General features: G+C 43.0%; 1 protein-coding gene across 1 annotated transcript in view; it reads left to right on the top strand.

Annotated features, from left to right (window-relative positions):
* The first annotated feature begins 1,824 nt into the window (after positions 1-1,824).
* MB21D2 (Mab-21 domain containing 2) overlaps positions 1,825-19,449 on the top strand; it is a 125,884-nt gene continuing 108,259 nt past the window's right edge. Inside the window, exon 1 of the mRNA XM_049775980.1 lies at positions 1,825-2,089. Coding sequence (XP_049631937.1) covers positions 1,876-2,089 — 214 coding nt within the window. The 5' untranslated portion in view covers positions 1,825-1,875. The remainder of the gene's footprint in view (positions 2,090-19,449) is intronic.

The following is a 19,449-nucleotide window of genomic DNA, read 5'->3' on the forward strand; positions in this document are numbered from 1 at the left end:
ACCAGAACACAATGACAATATGTTAGAAAGCCAAGTGGGAAAAGAGGAAAAGTTAAGTTTAAAATAATTGTAGTAGGACCAGAGCTATAAAACAGTGGGCTGAGTTCTTACCTTGTATCAACCTGGGTTTGATCCCTCCTGTCCCCCCAGTACTCTGACAGAAGTAATCTCTGAGCACAGAAACAAAAATAAGTCCTGAGCACTGCAAGGTGTGACCCCAAACCCAAAAGTAAATGTGTGACCCCAAACCCAAAAGTAAATAAGAAAATAAATATTAATAATAGTAACAGCTAAAAGTTAAGAACTGATCTTGTCAGGAATTGCATGTAGTACCTAATGGACCTTATTTCATATGGTCCTTAACACTATCTATGAGACAGGAATTACTATGTCCATTTTATTGGGAAAGGCTTGCCAGAACAAGAAACACAATTCTTGGCATTGAGGACCCAGGTAAGAAAATGGAAAAGCTTCTATCTCAATTAGAGACTGAGAAATAGAAAAGAGATGGGTTTTGGAGATTTGGGAAGAGTGATAACCTTCGCCTTAAGAACCAAGAAACCTCCTAAGTTTTTTTAAGTCAAAGCCCTCATATATATTAAAAGCATCTGAGATTCTTTTCTGTCTACAAGATCATGGGTTAGATGGAACTTGCCTTGTCAAGTATGTATAACTTAATTATAGGAACGTGATTTTGGCTTATTAAGGCCCACCCACAATTCTGGCACTCTGCCCAATAAAATAATGGGAGCTTGAATTGTATTTGTTGAATGAGAGTTTTCCCCTCCTCCACGCTCAGTTTCCCCATCTTTCTATTATAGCTGGCTGACGCTCAGGAACTCTGTTCAGTCTAATAAGGTATCATAAAGGACAATTCATTATCTAGTTCAAAGGCAGAGACGGACATTTAGCGGCTAATGTAAAGGTCTTTGATAGGGTTGGCTTGACACTCTTTACATCAGTTCAATCCTCTTCTCTTCAGCCATCCATCCCGAACAGGGCAGAAAAACAGACAGTCCTATTCCTTCAAGCAGGTTCTCTGACTCAAAAAAAGGCATCGGAGTTTTAGAGCTGGAAAAACTGTCCGTAGAAATAGCTAGGTCTTTGCACAGGACACCGCCCTTAAAATCCCACAGACACCCTTCATTCTCCTTGAATGCGCTTGGCCAAAAAAGCTCTGCCCACCCCCATCACCCCCTCCCAAGGGGGTGGAGATAAAGAAAGAATACGTCCGCCTCTTGCACGTCGTCGGCCCGAGCCCAGATTGGCAAGTGGCAGACGCGCGCAGACCTCAGTCAATTCTTTATTTATTTATTTTCCTTCCCACTGGGTGCGCTGTCCCTTTAAACGGGGACGCCGGCGCTGGCTCCGTCGCCGCGAGCCGGCCGCTTGTTGATTTCAGGGCTGGTGAATTTCAGGGCTTGTAAATTTCAGGCTGGTGAATTTCAGGGCTGGTGAATTTCACGTCTGTTTCCACTTCACTTTCCTCGCTCCGATCCACGGCCGCGGCCACCGCTGCCAGGCAAGGGCTAGGAGGGCCCGTCGCCCCGGGGACAGACAGCGTGGGGCCGCGGTAGAGGCAGGTTGTCGGGGCCACACACGCGCACGCACCCACCCTCGCTGCAGTCCAGCCAGCTCTGCCCGAACGAAGCGGGCACGCCGGGAGCGCACACTTCCCGGACTGGCCGCCTAGACTCCCGCCCGCCCGCCCACGGAGCTCGGGCCCCCACGCCACGCCACGCCAAGCCACGCCACCCCGGGGAGCCCGGTGGCGACCGGAGGAGGCGAGGCCCAGGGGGGCGGGGTGGGGGGCGGGGTGGGGTGGGTGCCGCCGCCGCCGCCGCCGCCGAGCTGCAGCTCCTCGGCGCCTTTTGCATGAAGATGGCGGCTCCCACCGCCGGCAAGGCAGCAGCCTCCCTGGGCTGTAACAACAAGCCGACGTTCCCGGAGCTGGATTTCAGGTCGGGAGCTCGGGTGGAGGAATTGAACAAACTCATCCAAGAATTCACCAAGCACGACCAGCGGGAATACGACGATCAGAGAGCGCTGGAGATTCACACAGCCAAGGATTTCATCTTTTCCATGCTGGGTAAAGGAGGGGAAAAAATGGGGGTGCTGGTGGGAGTGCGTGCGTGCGTGTGTGTGTGTGTGTGTGTGTGTGTGTGTGTGTGTGTGTGTGAACCTATTCCCCCCCCACTTTCTACTTTCCCCCTTGATTTCCTTCTTGAATCTGGGTGCCAGGGCTACAACCCATCTCTGCTTTGCCACTCGCCTTCCTTCTGTGTCGCTAGCTAGCCCAGCCGCCTTCCCTTTCCCTGCCCTCCTTCGGGTACTTTGCTGCCTCTTCCTCGCCCCTTTCCCCTCCGATCGGCGTCTCTTTTGTTGATTTCTCGCAGACCTGGCGCTGGTGGGCAGGTCTGCGACTCTGGGGGTGCTGCTGATGGTGGTGGGGGTCTGAAGCCGGTGGCAGTAGTCGCGCGTTCCGAAGGAGACTCCCCGGCAGCCAAGCTATCTATGGAGCTCTTGGCTTCGCGAGACTCGGACTTGCCCCCTTGCCACCGCCTCATCCCGGTCCTCCCCCAAGCTGGGGGCCCTGAGACTGTTTGGCGCCCTGGATCAGCGCCCGAGCGACAAGTTGCTTCTTTGGTGGCGCGGCGCGGCGCTGTCACGCCGAGCCCGGGGGTGGCCCAACTTGTTGGGTGTTCCCTTCCCTACTCACCCGCCCCAGTGGGCTGGGCGCCCGGAGTTCCTTGCAACTTGGATTTGCAAATCCACTCGCTTTGGAAGCTATTCGGCAGCATTTCCGGAACTCGTGCCCATCTCGAGACTGGGCTCGAAAGTCCGAATTCCCGGTTCGCCAATGATCCGGCTTCGGAGAGCTTTGAACCGAGGAATTCTGACCTAACCGCGCTTCCCCACCCCTCCTTATACCTTGCCCTTGCAGAGAGGTGCCCCCTTTCTCATGAGTGGAGACTTAAGAGACCACGCACTCACTCTCAGGTCTCACACCTGCGGGTTCTTAAGTAGGGTGTTGGTGCGTAAAGGAAAATCATGGAGGCAGGTAGGTCTGAGACCCTGGGCCCGTTTTCAGGTGCCCTATTCGGATGATCGATCTGCTCCTGCTGTCCAAGGGTCCGAGTGGAGATAGTCGGGACCCTGCACAGAGCTGGCGCTGGCACACGACACTGGCAGTCCTGGAGTTAGCGAGCCTGGCGCTGCCCATTCTGCAGAGTGCCACTGGGACTCCAGAGCGGCGCTGCCCCAACGCTTGTCTGTGTCTTTGCGCTCTTTACTCAAACACTCTTAGCCAGTTTACCAACCAGTGGGAAATTTGGATGGGAAAGGAAGGAAAGGCCTTAACTATCCCAAAACACTAAGTTTTCGCCTTCCCCTGGCTGTCTTCTGATGTTTCAGAGGCTGCCAGTTTGTTTTGCTGGCCGTCTCGGGGTACCTTTTGGAATTTTTCTTTACTCCTGAGTGAGGGGTCATACTAACTGGACCTGAGACCCGCCAAGGTGGTGGGGACGTTTGGGAAGTGGAATATTACATGTTAAAACTTGAGGTTGATCTTTACATTTTTTTCACCCCATGACTCAAGTGGGAGAGTGGGGTGCCAGCTGAAAAGCTCTGTTGAGATATTTGACTATACTCTTTTTTTTAAAAAATACTTGAAGGGAATGAAATATGTGTATTTTTGAAAGCATTCTTAAGCGGCAGGGCTTCTGGAGGGAAGTCTGCAGCCACACAAAAATCAGAAAATCAGAGCAGTGATAGGAATGTTGGGGAGAGAAATGGGTGTCAGTGGCAGAGAAAGAGAGAACACAGGAAGCACTTTCTTGGGGAGATGGTGGGTTTAGGGCCACACTCTTAGGCGGTCAGTGCTTACTACTGGGTCTGTGCTCAGGAATCACTCCTGATGGGCACCTTAGGAGGTGCCTGGAATCAAACCTGGGGCTGTCGCTGGCAAAGCAAGAGCCCTTGCCTCTTCTCTCTCCTTTGGCTCCTGCGGAGAGCACTTCTTTAAGGGAAATTGTGGCCTTTCCCTTTGAATAAATAATAGAAAGCTGCCATTGTGTAGTCACAGCCCACAATCAATTCTGGTGTCTACTGCCCCAGGTCATTCACTGAGAAAAGGTCAACTTATCAGTCAGTCAGCTAGGGTGTGGGGAAGAATAAGTTGCAATGGTCAGCTTATTAGAAACTTAAATTATAAAACCCAACGGGATACACAGGTTTGGCAAACCCTGTGTGAATTATTCCTGGGTACTTCATTTACAGGTTTTTAATGCAATGAGTGGCATGGTGTAGGCACTTCTATTCAATTCTCTTCTTTTCCTTTATATCCAGTTGACCTTGCAAGGGAAGGAATCCCTCCCTCCTGCCCCGGGGGTTTCTATATTTCTACCTGGGGGAGAGAAAATTCAGTGTCCGTTAAGCTTTTTGCCCCTCTGGACTCCAGAAGGCAGATGGTGAGATGAGCTTGCCTGTGTGTGGTGCCCGCATGCACTGGTGGAACCCCGCTTTCCTTTAATGAGGTGCTGGCTTCTCTGGACAAAGTGAAGTTTGGCAGGTGACAGCAAGGGTCCCCTTGTGTGGTTCCTTTTTCTAAAGCGGATTTTCGCTTGGCTTCAAAAACAAAATCTCTTTTTTGTTGCACTTTGTTTCACTTGCCACAGCCTGGGCCTTTCATGAATATGCGAATGAGGTGTCTTAATGACCCTCAGCTTGTTAAGGTGTCGCTGGGGTGGCACGGGGCCTTTATTCCTGAGAGTTTTGTGTGGGGTGCGGGAGGGGGGGCAGTGGTGACAGCGTGGGGTAGTCCCCTGGTAAGTTCTCTTGGCTTTGTTCTGGCTCTGTCTGAGCTGTACCTGAGGATTGTCATTAGATTCAAAACATGATCCCCTTGTCCAAAAATGAAAATGGCAGAGGAATTCACAGCAAGCCTTTGAGGGGAGCTGCGAATAACACCTCTGTTTTCAGGCAGGTAGGGAGAGTGGCAGCTTGTGGGCCTGGATGGAAGTGTTCCCCCACCCTCCACCCCTTAACTTCTAAGACCTGTTTTCATTTTGTCTAATTGGGACTCATCATCAGTGACACGAATCCCCATTGTTCTATCAAAGCAGGGTTCTGCCACCGACTGTGGCTTGATCTGCATAGCCTAACGATCATCCTGATCTCTGTGATCTGTCCAGCCTTTCACTGCTTTGTACTGAGATGCAGATCTCTCTGCCTCTGCTGGCAGCTAGGTACTTGCTGGATTCATCCAGACCCACTGCTTGCTCTCTATACCTTGGTCTTTCAGGAGAATGATTGCTGTTATTATCTAGTTAATATTTGAGAGCTCAGATTGTGTGCGAGAGGCTGGCAGTGCATAATAAACACCATTGATCAAAATTCAGGGAAATTGCCAGAGTTCATTAATGTTTTAATAATATTTGGTATTTGCATAATGTCTCTGCCAACTCTTTTGTTATCTTCATTCTCTAGAGAGGTTGATTGGAGACTGGTTGTGTCCCCACGGAACAGATGCAGAACTGGGGGTACACAGAAGCCAGAGAATCGAGGGAGGAGTTGAGGTGCTTACTCCTTTCCCCCTCCAATGCTCACTCTTACTGGAATAGTTACTAGATTAGGTCTTATTGTGGCCAGGGAATTCACAGATTTGGAATTGGAGTAGGTGGGTGATGGAGGCCCCATTACACAGATGAAGATACTTAAACTCAGTGAATGTAAGAATCTTTCGGGGGATTAGAAGGATCAGACACAGTGCAGGGCAAACACTCGCCTTGTACACAATAAACTGGTTAATTTCCTGCATCCTGCCAGGAGTTAGCCCTGAACACTGCTAAGTACCCCCCCAAAAAAACACCAAACCCCCAAAAGAAAACAAAAATAAAAAAGTCATCCAGGGTCAGGGGCTAATAAATGCATGGCCCTAGTATTGCTAAAGCTCATATTAGCTTAGCTCTACATGTTTCTCTTCTGCTAGAGACAATTAAGAATAGATGTATTTAATTCAAAGGAGGGACTCTTCTTTCCAGAAGTTTCTTATTTTAGCAATGAGTTCTTGAGAAATCCAAGCAGCTTCGGAAGTGATTTCTGAGCAATTTGAGATAGATGTTTTATTCTACAATAAGATCTCTTGTGTGACACTTTGGTTGAGAAAATGATGGTGATTTAATGAAATGTTTAAATGCAGCAGGAGGCTTCCGTCACTGTCTGCTTTCTACTAGCTGGGTGGTCTGGATTTTATTTTTTTAATGTGTTATACATGGATAACACCAATGGATTCAGAATTGTTATGTGCATGTGTGAATTAATTTAGTAAGTGGAAAAGGAATGTGTGTAATTTTATTATGAAGAAGACTCTAATAGTGAACTAATGGGAATTGTTCTTTAACTTAGTATCAGAAAGAACTGTGAAGTGTAATTAGAGGCAGCCTAGAAAGACATGGGCTCTGACTATAATGGACATGATTCAATAAATTCAACATGCATTGCCGTTTTTCAAGCTTATTTTGTGTGCTTGCCATTGTGCTAGCTATTTGCATATATTGCATAGTTCATTTAATTTTCTTCTAACATATCAGGAAGGACAAATATCACCCTCTCTGTACTGGGTGTGAAGTAGGTACTATTAATACCCTTTTCCAGATAAAACACTGGGGCTTTCAGAAAACAGGTATTTGTACCAAGATCATAGGGGGTTTGTAGTTGATCCTAGGTGTGTCTGACTCAAAAGCATTTGCTCCTATTTCTTCCACTGCATGGGTAGTTAGTTGCCACTGCTCTTTAGTTAGAAAATCCAATGATGCCAGTCTCTAGAAATGACAACTTGTAGTGCTTTGAAGCATTCTTTTCTTCTTATCTGATTATCTGTTTTTCTTCCTTTCTTACTTTTCATTGCATTCAGCAAACATGTAGTACATGTTATCTGTTTGCAAAAGTTCACAGGATCTTTGAGAAATGTAACCTCCTCCTTTTTGTCCACCAACTCTAAGAGAATAGGTTTGACTCTTGTCTCCTTTCCGCCCCATCAATCTCAAGTGTCCCCTTCAAAATTGCAAACTTAGGCTATAGTGCTTTCTACTGAATGAGGTACTTTCTCTATCTTCAGAGTTGGCCCCTGTAAAACCCCATCTTCCCAGTGTTGAATGCCACTTTTCTCTTAATGAAATCATCCAGCAGTATTTATTGGACAGTTTATCGAGAAATGTTGCCTAAGGGCTTCGAAGTCTAGGTTGGTGCTTTAGAGTTCTAGTGGTTAATGTACTGTACTACATAACACACAAGATCATCTCGGATGGCCACTCTAGCTCTAAAACCATTGTGTATGGAGGGCAAGGAGGGCGCCCTGTGAACATTTGTTTTTGCTGCTAGTTTGGGTTGTTTCAGCTCTGCTATTGTTTTGGGCAGTTGCTGCCCTTCCTCCTGGACCAGAGAGCCCTGGAAGCTTTGATAAGCCTGAACTTTCCAAGGATGCTTTGGGCTGACACATTTGGGAGGGTGCCGTACTTGTGCTTACTTAGATGGTCCCTTTTTTGATTTGTAGAAAGACTGGGTTCTTTTTCATCAAACGGAAAAAACTAGTACCTGAATGTGACACTGAATGTGAATCTCTCCTCCCATTTCAGACCCAGTTAATCAGAAACCCTAGAGATTTCTGAATGGGCTCTTTAGTACTTTGACATCTTGTTCTTGTTAGGCCTTATGTTGAGTGTTCCTTGCCCAGTTGAGCTGCTGTGAAGCATGATGTGTGTGATTCCAGCTAACTTTTGAAGCTGCATCAAACTGTTTCGTTTAAGGAGCATCATGTCTGCAGTAAATGGTTTTTCTCCAACTGGGATGGAGGCAAGGAAGATGAAGGATTTGAATGATTTGAGTAGGTATTCTGTAACAGAGGCTGTAATGGCTTTGTATCATTCAGTGGCTCTCATAATCTTTTGAAACAAAGAACCATGAAAGATTTCAGGATTGGACGGGTTCAAGAATTTTCCAAGTTTGCCAGCAAGTAAGTCTATGGTCAGGCTGATGAGAAATCAGTACTTTTTATTATTTTGGGGGAGAGGGACACACCTAGCAACGCTTAGGGGTTACCCTTGGATCTTCATTCAGAAGTTACTGTCCTCTGGCACACTCTGGGACCATATAGGAAGCAAGGGATTGAACCTGGGCTGGCTGTGTGCAAGGCAAATGCCTTCCTTGCTGTGCTGTTACTCCAGTCCTAAAATAATTACTTTCAACAGTTACTCTATTCTGCCCTCTAGAATGACAAACATGGAGGTTGTAGTCCCATGACATCCATCCAGTGACTTTCTATGTGATATTGGATCAGTCACTTAGGGATTCAAAGTCTTATTTTCTGAATATGTGCTTTGAAACCTTCCTCTCTAAGGATACCCAGTTCTGAGTGTAAAATGTTTGTGCAGCAAAAAAAGGATATTTCTGAATTCTCATACCAGCTGTTTTACCACAAGGTATATCCTGAATATATCTCCGAACCTCTTTTAGACTTTTCATTTTGTTTTCACCCATTTTTCTATGATAGAAAATGCAAACATGGAAGTAAAATCACTCGCTAAATTTGATCAAAGTTGATATATTTTCTTTTTTTTTTTTTTGGTTTTTGGGCCACACCCGGAGGTGCTCAGGGGTTACTCCTGGCTGTCTGCTCAGAAATAGCTCCTGGCAGGCACGGGGGACCATATGGAACACCAGGATTCGAACCAACCACCTTTGGTCCTGGATCGGCTGCTTGCAAGGCAAACACCGCTGTGCTATCTCTCCGGGCCCCAATGTTGATATTTTGATGTATTTTTTGTAATAACCTTTATATATTATGCCCACTCATATATGTACACAGCTTTATAGATCAGGAATCATAAGTGGATGATGTTATCTTTCCAGTTATTTGGTTCATTGTCATTTAAGACAGTTTCAAAACTGAGCTCTAACCTGAGATCCATGGAAAGATGTTCTTTTCGCTTCATTTATTCATCACCTTTTATTCCATAGCTGCCATTCTGGAACCTAGAGCACATTCAGTGATTTCACAATTATGGGTGATGAGCTTTCACACTGCTCACCTTTGAGTATTTAACTTGCTGTTTCATGCCAGCTCCAATCTGCTTCTTTGCATGTTCTACTTGGTTTGACACCACAAACCATACTGGTCATTTCCTTGGCTGAGATAGTTTTTTTTCCTCTCTGTAAATCTTAACCTGGGTCCATAGAAACAAAAGCACAATCTATAAACTTGAATGGGGGAAAACATCACATCTTTATTTTTATTAGCCTCTACTATCAACATAGCCTTTGTCTTATGACAAAAATAGGTCATAAACCATAGTGTAGTATTAGTTGTACCTATGTTTTGGGCTTTATTACCAATCATTGTTACAGACACTTTTATTGTAGATTATAGTTGTATCTGATATCTCCGAAACTTTTGCTGCTTTGATGTAGATATAAGACTTGTTGCTAGGCTTTATTTGATAAGCAGTTGCACAACATTTTTGTAAATTCTATTTCAAGAGGTACCTTGTGTATTTTTTAAATCTTAGTTTTTACTTTTTTATTTGTAACTATTTTTATTTATTTGGGGAAATGAACATAAAGCATATAACATTTAGAAGCCTTCTCTAACTGTGATACAATGTAAAAATATGGATTTTATTAATTTTTTTAAAGAATGTGTATACTGAGGCATGCCATGCTATATAATGTTGCTAAGACTAGAGCTTGAGGTTTCCCGTGCTTGACACTCAAGACTGGTGTCAACAACTCTCCACCAGTGCCTCAATTTCCCTTCATCCCTTCTCACTCTGCTTCCTTATCAAACTCATTTTAAAATATTTAATTCTGGGCCGGAGAAATAGCATGGACGTAAGGCATTTGCCTTTCATGCAGAAGGACGGTGATTCGAATCCTGGCTTCCCATATAGTCCCCCGTGCCTGCCAGGTGCGGTTTTCTGAGCATAGAGCCAGGAGTAACCCCTGAGCGCTGCCAGGTGTGACCCCCTCCCCCAAATTTAATTCTTTTTAGAGTGGGGCATGTTTTTTAATAGTGTTTGTCTCACAATTTTGATATGGACAGTTTTTATCTGTACACCATCAAAGTGTCCACAGTTCCTAACAATGCTCTTCCCATCTCTATTTACCATCAGTCTGTGAAAGGAATTTTTGTGTTTCCATGCTGATTTTCATTGCAGTTCTGTGTCACTTTCTCCTTTGAATTTAAATGTGTTGTTTTGCAGTTGTCCATGGACTTCTCCAGTCTGTTAGGAAGATCTGTTAGGAGTTCTAAACATGGTTTTGACTCTCATATCTCTGCTTTGTTTTCCTCTCCAGCTGAAATGCCACTTTACTCATGAAGTTTCCTTATCTCATTTCAAGGAGAAAATTCAGAAAAATTAAAAAAAAAACATGTGCCTTCTGTGTTCTAACATCCATTCCCCTTTTATAGCTCATAGCACATTCTTCCCCATGCTGTAAGTTCAAGATATCTTGGCTTATTAGAAGTGTCAAATGGGGTAATGTATACAGTAGGTACTCACCAAGTTATATTGAATAAATGAATTGATTTCCTTTAAAAGCATTCTTTAGTAAGGAGCTCCTTTGATTGATTTATCTGAGGAAGTGTGCCGTTTTTTGGTGGTTTTATCACCACACTCAGTGGTGTTCAGGGCTTAATCCTAGCACTGCATTTAGGAATCACTCCTGGTGGACCCAAGAGACCATACCGGAGTGCTGGGCTAGTACTTTTTTCAGTCTTGCTGGAGTGAGCTCTTTCTGACTTTTTCTTTTGGTAATTTTTCCCTCTTTTGTAACGCATTGACACCAACTCGTACCATTGGTGGCTGACACTTGAATGTGGTTTAATTAACACAAATTGTAGCATCTGTGTCAATGTGTGAAGCCATGCTCTTTGATCTTTTTTGGAGTCAAATCTCCATCTGATCTTATGTGGCAGAGAGTGATGAGGGCGGTTTTTCAGAATTCTAAGAATATTATCTTTAAAATACGGAAAACAATTTAAGAAATTTCTAAAGGAGGACTTGCTTATAGACTGTGAGCTGTAAATAGTGACTTATGGGAATGTCCCCTTTCTTGTAGACTTGACTTTTTTCCAATAGATATCCAAAGTATTCATGGGCCTTTTGCATGCTCACTCCTACCCCTTGGGTTTCATGAAACAAAGAGAAGATAGAAGTGAACTTTTCACAAAGCGATCATATGTGTATCAATAATCCTCTAAGCGTTCAGATACCTATTCTGGTATCCAATCTGGGTAAACTATTACTTTAATTATTTTCTTTATTTTTGGGCCACACCTGGTGGTGCTTCGGGGGTAACTCCTGAGTCTGACCTCAGGAATTACTCCTGGTGGGGCACAGGAATCAAACTTGGTTGAGCGCATGCAAGGCAAGAACCCTACCCCTGAATGATCTCTCCAGCCCCTGATTTGTTAATTTTGATTTATTATTGTAAATTATTGTCCCACAGTGATAGCAAATCACCTTTGCATAGGCTATATGAATTATGATATTCAGGTACATGAGGTCTGATATGGTAGTATTCTCAGGCCAGGTCTTTACACAAGGTTGTTTGGGAGCTCTGAATCTCCACAGATAGATGGGGGGAACTGATATTCTAGGAGGTGACTTGACTTTACAAAAGGTGGTAGAGTAGATTTCATAATAGGACTTTTCTCTCAGTATCAAGTATTTTCTGCAGGAGAACATGGCCTTCAAAAATATGTAGGCTTGGGGCTGGAGAGATAGCACAGCTCTAGGGTGTTTGCCTTGCAGCAGATCCAGGATGGACAGTGGTTCTGGCATCACTTGGTCCCCCTTGCCTGCTGGTCTCCCTTGCCTGCTGGGAGCAATTTCTGAGCAGCACAGAGCCAGGAGTTATCCCCTGAGCACCCTCTGATGTGACCCCAAAACCAAATAAAAAATAAATAAATAAAAGTAGGCTTTCCTCTGCCCATCTGACATTTTTCTTGTGTAGGCTGGGAAAGTGTATTCCCAGGCATGATACATGAACGGTTTTCTGAGCTTCCATACTCATGGTGTATTGTTGGGTGAGGCTAATTGAGGATGAAGTTAGGTAAATACATGTCCTGTAGGTATGCATTCTACACAGATGATTGTTAGGCCTTGCCCAACTGGTTCTTAGGGTCTGCTTCAGTGTTTACAGTGGACCTAGGCAAGTACTTACTAGCTGAGTGATCCCTTTAAGGGCAATTCATAATTATGTCATTATGTGAGGCCTCATGTCTAGGAAACAGCTCTCTGGATTTTGTCCTTAAGGATCTGCACAAGTTACAGAGGCAGATACCTAGGAGCAGTGCTGCTATGGGCCAAGCTGGCATAGAGATTTGTTATTCAACTTAAGTTCTTTAAAAAATATATATTTTTTTCTTTTTTTCTCAGGGGAGAGCGAGAAGACATGATTATTATTTCTGGGTTGAGGCAACTAGATAGTGGGAATTGGTCTTAATTAGTTTTTTGTTCTCACAGATATATTGGGTGGTGTTAAGCCTTCATTCATTTATCAATTCACTCAGGGTATGTTGGCGTGCCTGCCATGTACTAGCTAATGACTGTACTGCAATTACTATTTAAGAGCCAAATACGTTGAGTAGAAGACACAAGGTTGCAACCTCTATAGGATTTCTGTTCTCTGGGGAATACAACCAGATTTGAACACACACATAGAGATGTGCTATGAAAAACATAAAAGCAAACAAAAACCAAAAAAAAAAAAAACCACTTAAAAACCAACAAAAAACAACAACCCAGAATATTATGATAGAGGATAACAAAATGGAAAAATAACAAGGATCTACCATCTGAAAACTGCTTCATACAAGATTTCAAGTAGTTATGTGCAAAGGCCATGTGAATGTGGGTACATTTGAAAGTCACTTTCAAGACTGTATCCAAGTCAGCAAGTGTGATTTGGCCTCTCCAAGAAGAATAGGTTATATTTAGATCAGGTCCTGGGCTGTCTCTGCCTGTCTTGGAATGTGGTGAGCCACCTGCTGGTGGAGGAATTTGAGGTGGGGCCACCCTATAACTTGGTTGGAGTCAATAATGGGAGCAAAAAAGAGGATATTGAGAGGTTGGATCATAGGTCTGTAGATGACCCTTTGTAGCCATCCAAGTCTCTGATTTCATCTCTTATAATGAAGATCTCTCTTATAGATGAGAAATAGTCTTGTCTTAGGTGATGTATGAACCAAATTACAATGTTCATAAGAATAACTTTTGTCTAGTTTGCCACAGTTTGCTGAATAAGTCTTGTCTCATTATTTTATTATTATTAGTTTCTTGGGCCACGTGTCACTGTGTTACTTTCTCTAGATTTAGGGATCACACATGGCAGGCATGAAGACCAAATAAGATGCTTGAGAATCAAATTTGGGTCAGCCTTATGCAAAGCAAGGGCCATATCCACGGTGCTAGCTCTCTAACCCTGGCCTTATGTAGTTTTATCTTCTCACCCATGAAGTAGAACTGTCCCATTTTAAGTGAAAAAAGCTATGTCAGAGAGGCCCCCCTCAGTGGTTGAGGTGGGAGGGGGGTTGTCAAACTCAGATAGTTTGAAACTAAATCCAATTCTTTGTATTTTACTTCTAAAAGTCATCTCCCTGACCCTCTCCCCACCCTACCTGCCTCTTTTCTGGTTTGGAAAAAGGAGTTTTGGTCTAGAGAGAGAGGCACTAAGTCTCCTCTTGGAAAATCCAGCCCACAGACTGCAAGTCTGCACGTGCCTGTGATTCGTATTCAACTTGTAAGCACTTTTCTGGGCTGCTTCAAGATCATCCTTTTAGCAGCCACAGCTGTTCTTAATAGCAGCTGCTTGTGCGGATTGTGTTGTGATTAATAAAGGAAACTCAACAGTTTGTTCTTTCGACTGTGCCCTTGGTACGTGCAGCCTGCTTCTCTAAGACAGTTTCTGAGAGGAATATAGGGAATCATATACAAACTGCTGCATTTCTTCATTATCTACATTCTATTGTATGTATCAGTACATGCCATGGAGTCTGTCTAAATGCTGTCCACATGTGTGCATTAGTCTATTCCTTTGGTGCTAGGGATCAATCGAACCCAGGACGTCAGACATGCGAAGCATGTGCTCAACCTCTGAACTGGATCTGCTGTCTTGACTGTGTGAAATTTGGTGTGACCCAACCCTACTGGAAATGTGCCTGGGAGATGCTTACAGCTTGGTTGTGAGAAGAGCTCTACCTTCCAGATCAGAGCAGTTGAGCCCAAGGCCCATCACATACTGAATAAGAAAGAAACTGGACACAGGGGCATCACCATAAATCACTCTAGTCCTGTGTCAGAGTTAGACACGATGGATTTTTTGGTGGGTGGTGCCCTGTGAATGCAGTTCACCTCTTATTTTCTTGTCTGAAACAGGTAATCATCTCTGTCCCTCCATGCAGCTTCCCTTTGCTTCAGGTACCACCTGCTTGTTCAAATTAAGATTACTAGGCCTACAATTTCTGATTTAGTAGTTCTGGGATCTAGCCCCATAAGTGTATATTTCTGCAATTTTGTGGTCACGTAGCTGTTGTCAGCCTGGAGATTACCAGGAATAGGTACTTCAGGAGGGATCAAGACTAGTGAACTTGGACAACTGAAGAGACATGATGAACATGCAGTTTTATGGCACACGCCCAGATTTTAAATTATTGAGTGTCCAATTAAATATACAAGAAGTACAAGGTGGTTGAAACTCTAGGTCGGAGAGAACGTCGTGGCTGCTGGTTTATGATCTCTGACCTGTTGTCAAGAAAATCTTTGCCCTGCCCCTTCTGATCTGAAACCCAGAGAAGGAGGTACCATATTTTTTGCTCTATAAGATGCACTTGACCATAAGACACACATAATTTTTAGATGCTCTCCTCCCCTGCACTCAGGCTTCAGCTCCAGGCGGCATTCGCTCCATACGTTTCACTTTTGGGGGGAAAAAGTGTGTCTTATTGTATGAAAAAATACAGTATTTCCTGCCTGAGCAGCCAGCTAGTTTGGGAGCAGGATTATATCTAGTAACTACTTTTCCCATTTACCTGTTCATGTTTGTATGCCCTTTGTCCCCAATTTTGTTTTTTGAACAGAAAAACTAACTCTGAAAACGATTATAATAATTCCACTGACACACTATTTGCAGAGTTCTGGATATATTTTTAAGTCCTTTGTTTTTATGTATATTAATCCAAACAACTATATGAGGGAAGCGCTATTCTTATTTTCCAGGGAGAAATCTTCTATATGTTTAAGTAATTTGCTCTGATTTATGGAGAAACTGGCTATTTGATCCTAGGAGTTCTGCTTTCAGACTGAAAACAACAAATAACTGCATGTTGTAATTATTCATTAATGAAAAAAAATGTTCCAGGTTGGGAAGATGACTAAAAGGCACCGGAAATTGGAACATATGCTTTGCATGCAGCCAGGGGTAGCCCTGGTGGCCTTCAGAACTGTTTGACCTGATCAACTCTGGGCCAGGTATTGTCAAGAGTGGCCTTTTGGTCTCCTGCACGCTGCTTAGAGTCCCCTATTCCCCCCAAATAAAGGGTTCTTTCTTTTGCAGAGTGAAAGTCATTGAAAGATGCCTATATTTTTACTTTTAGTGGAAAGTGAGACTAAAGAGGGCACAGAGGATAAAGAGGGCTTGATCAGCCCAAACCCAGATTATACTTTGGACAGAGGTGTGTTGGGCCAATGTTTGCCATGTATTGATTCCTGAAAAGGTGTTTGTATTTGAGGTGTTCACTCAGTCGGGTCTAACTGATTTGAAAGAGCCCCTCTTTAGAGGCTGGGAGCTTGATCTTCCTCAAATTTTGAAGTTTCATTAATTGCTGTTAGATTAAGGATGCTAAATAAATGCCCTGCGGGCCATTTCTTATGTTTTTCTGGTCTGTCATGTTGGCTTTTATCTTTTGATTTATCCCTCTTGGTTCCCTCTCTCTAGTTTCTTGCCTGTGAAGTATATCTTTTTCTCCTACCTGCACTATTTCCAATAGCTGTGAGTCGAAGATGCACATTTTCAACTTTGAATGAACCGGGTTTGTTACAAAGCTCAGGCCTGGCTGGATTCCAGATGTTGTTGAAGGAGTTGATGTTTTGTGAACTAGAAAGCGTCCTGTGAACTTGGAAAACCAACACTTGCTTTCTCCTTGCTGTGAGTCTGGAACTCAGAACCTGAGTTAGAGACAGCAGGATTCAAAATATTGTGAGGGAGTTAAACTGTTGGAGATCTTTCTATGATCATTTTTATCCAGTCTTGTTTTACTGGTGAGGGAACTTATAATGGATGGTGACTTGCTTAAGGTCCAGCTGGTGGTGAGGAAAATGATTTAAGGAAGTTTTTACCCACTGTGTCAGGGATGGCCATGAATCATTTACTCTATTGAGGACTTTGATGAGGGTACCTAACCCATCTTACTTCCTGTCTAAGAACTGAAATTGTTGGCTTAGTAAAGTGGAAAGTGAGGGAGGAAGAGTTGAGAAAACCCCGAAAAAAGAGTGTGTCCACCTCTCTGCTTGACTCACCTCAGTCACCAATTAACAGGGGAAATGCTTGTCTCACATTGGGTCAGTAATTCAGTTATGGGCACTCTGAGTCTATCTGTCACTTTTCTTTTACAGAAAAGAATTAAAGGAGAATGTGAAATAGTGAAACAAGATAGTTTTTATTGAGTGCAATTTATTTGGAAAGATGTGAGGGGAGAGAAAGAGCAAGTATATGTTTAAGAGAGAACACAGATGTTTCTCGAGTGGAAAAGAAAACTAGTAATGAGAAGTAGACACAAGCAAGGAGAAAATGAGTTTGAAGAGCAAGGTCCAACTGGCTCTCTGGAGGAGCTTTTATATAATCCTTCCAAATGCTTTTTTTCCCTTGGAATTTTGTATATAGTAACCTGGGTGTTTTCAAAGGAAAACCTTGCACCCTTGATAGTATTTTCACAATCTCATGCCTTGCACTTATAATCTTCATAATCTCTTCAAAGATCTGATGGCTTCTCCATTTCTGAGAGGCCACCCCTTACGTGGGCTTTCTCTCTCAATTTCTCCTCCCTAAAGAGGTCAGGATTCGTATGTGAAAGGACATGCCTTTGGGCTGCTGTTATTTCAGGGCTAGTAAATCTCTTCTAAAGTTTCATTTTTATTTTCTTCAAGTACATCACTAGGGATTTCTCTACCTATTTATCTGGAACAAAGTCAAGAAATTCGTAAACGTGTTGATGCTACTTTTTGTAGCACCCATGGTTCACACTTGGATGGGACTTAACACAAATTGTCTCATATTGTAGTCAACATGTTAAAACACCTCTCAAGTTTGGCATGGAGGCTGGATTCCTAGTTAAGCTAAATTAAGCTAAGTCACTGCTTTTTCCTTATAGAATATGAAGATCGTCACTGCCAGGTTTGTCATATAATCACAAGGTAACACTACAATATTGGGAATCTAGAATCACAGTGAAGGAATTGTTGGTAGAGTAATGAGGGTGGTTTTCCTGACCAGACCAAATGCTGAAATGATTCTTTTCTTGCTCAGCATCTTTTCATTCTGTCCTTTGGCTTTCCTTGTAAACCTGCAAGACAAATCTTTTTTTTTTTTTTTTTTTTTTACCTTTAAAGCTTATGTTTATTGAAAGCCCATGAACTGTATTCTTTTCTTATCCATAATCCTTTCCTTTTGAAAGCAGGAAGGTGTATTCCAGTGAGGAATTGATTAAAGACTGCTTAAAGGCCATCTAGCTTCTTGGTGTTGAAATAAATTAAGTCAGTCTGATGAAGACACAGACTATTCTCTCCTCACTCCAGTTTTTCACATCATAACACTGCACTGAACTTCATTTCCGATTTAAAACCTTTATTTAGGACAAAACTAATGTTCACCTAGCTTAGGGAGAATGGGTAACAGTTAAATTTTGGGGGGGGGATTTTTTTGGAGGGTAGTGAAAGGTAGCAGATGTGAAAATTTACTTCAGGATAAAAATATTTTTTTGATAAAAATTTATTAAGTGAATTGAGTTTATGTAAAACTAGGAAATCTGCTTCTTTAGGCTGCAACGTACTTTGGAAAGGTGTTAAAGTAAATAACTTTATCCAACTTCCCGGTTTTGCAAGGGCCTTTGTTTGCACATTGACTTGTTTTAGACTTTAGAGCATTGAAGCATATTGCCATCAAATTTCAAAATCAACTCTTGGAATGATATGACATCTATTTTCGGTTTGATTGTGGTTGCCACATCCAGTTGTGTTCAGGGCATATTTCTGGCTCAGTACTTCTAAGCTACCTTGGCCAACACTTTAAAAATCATCTGGTATTAGAGATTAAACCTGGACTTCCTTTACTCAAAGCTTACGCTGAGACACTGAGACTCTGAAATTACATCTCAATTTAAATGTACATACAGAGGATTGGCATTAGAATCCCCAGAGAAAGCACACACCCATATTATTTACTTAACGTTTTCTTACAAGGAAAACTCAGTTAAATGGAGGCATTTTGGATTGGTGAACCCATAAGGATAATGCTGAAATGCACAGGGAAGAATTTATCATCTCTGGTTCTTGGGAAAGAGGGTTGGTAATAAATGATCCTTCTTGAGTGTCTGTCCTTCAAGACCCATGTCTTCTGGGAACCATTTGGTGGGGGGAGGGGCATTTAACTCTCTCCTGGAGATTATTCCTGCTCCTTTCACAAGCAATTTCTCCTCATTATTGAATCTTTCCTAAAATACTTAAACATTTTCTTCATTTATGCTTTCAACAGAGTTCATGAAGAACTTCTGGGTACCACTCCTCCCCCTAGCGAGATAGTAGAAATGGAAGAGAGAGACAGATTATTGTTGACACAAGGTCATTAGTGAAGAAAAAATATAAATATGAAGGAGAAGCCAAGCCAAAAACAAGTTATGTCCTTCCTTTCCTAATTTGACTTTGGACTTCGTTGATTATCTTTTAAACTCTCTTCCTTAGTAACTGACTTGTACTTTTTTTCATTTCCTGTAGGTAATGGGTTTATATTCCTTTGTGCTGTTGTTAAATCTTCTCCCTCATACATTCTCAGTTGTTGTTGGTTTTTTGTTTATTTGTTTTGTTTTTATGACAGCACCTGTTTCTATCTCTGCTTTTCTCTTCCATGCCACTTTTCTGCCTGAGTTCCTTGACTATCTTTTGATAGCCCCATTGTATGACCTAAAGTTATCCCAAATAGAATGTCGGATGTGAATTTGCACTTTAGAATCCCGAGTCAGCCACACCATCAGTCACCAGCCAAGACAGGCACTTGGCAGGAAGCCATCCTCAACAAACTCATCCTTCTGCCATAAAGCCAAATAGGAACGGAGACAGTCAGTTCTGCCCCTTACGGTAGATTCTGTTTTTCTGTCTCCACCTCCACCTAATCCAATGCCAT

The sequence above is a fragment of the Suncus etruscus genome, chromosome 6, assembly GCF_024139225.1.
Source record: "Suncus etruscus isolate mSunEtr1 chromosome 6, mSunEtr1.pri.cur, whole genome shotgun sequence".
In the NCBI taxonomy this organism is placed as follows: Eukaryota; Metazoa; Chordata; class Mammalia; order Eulipotyphla; family Soricidae; genus Suncus; species Suncus etruscus.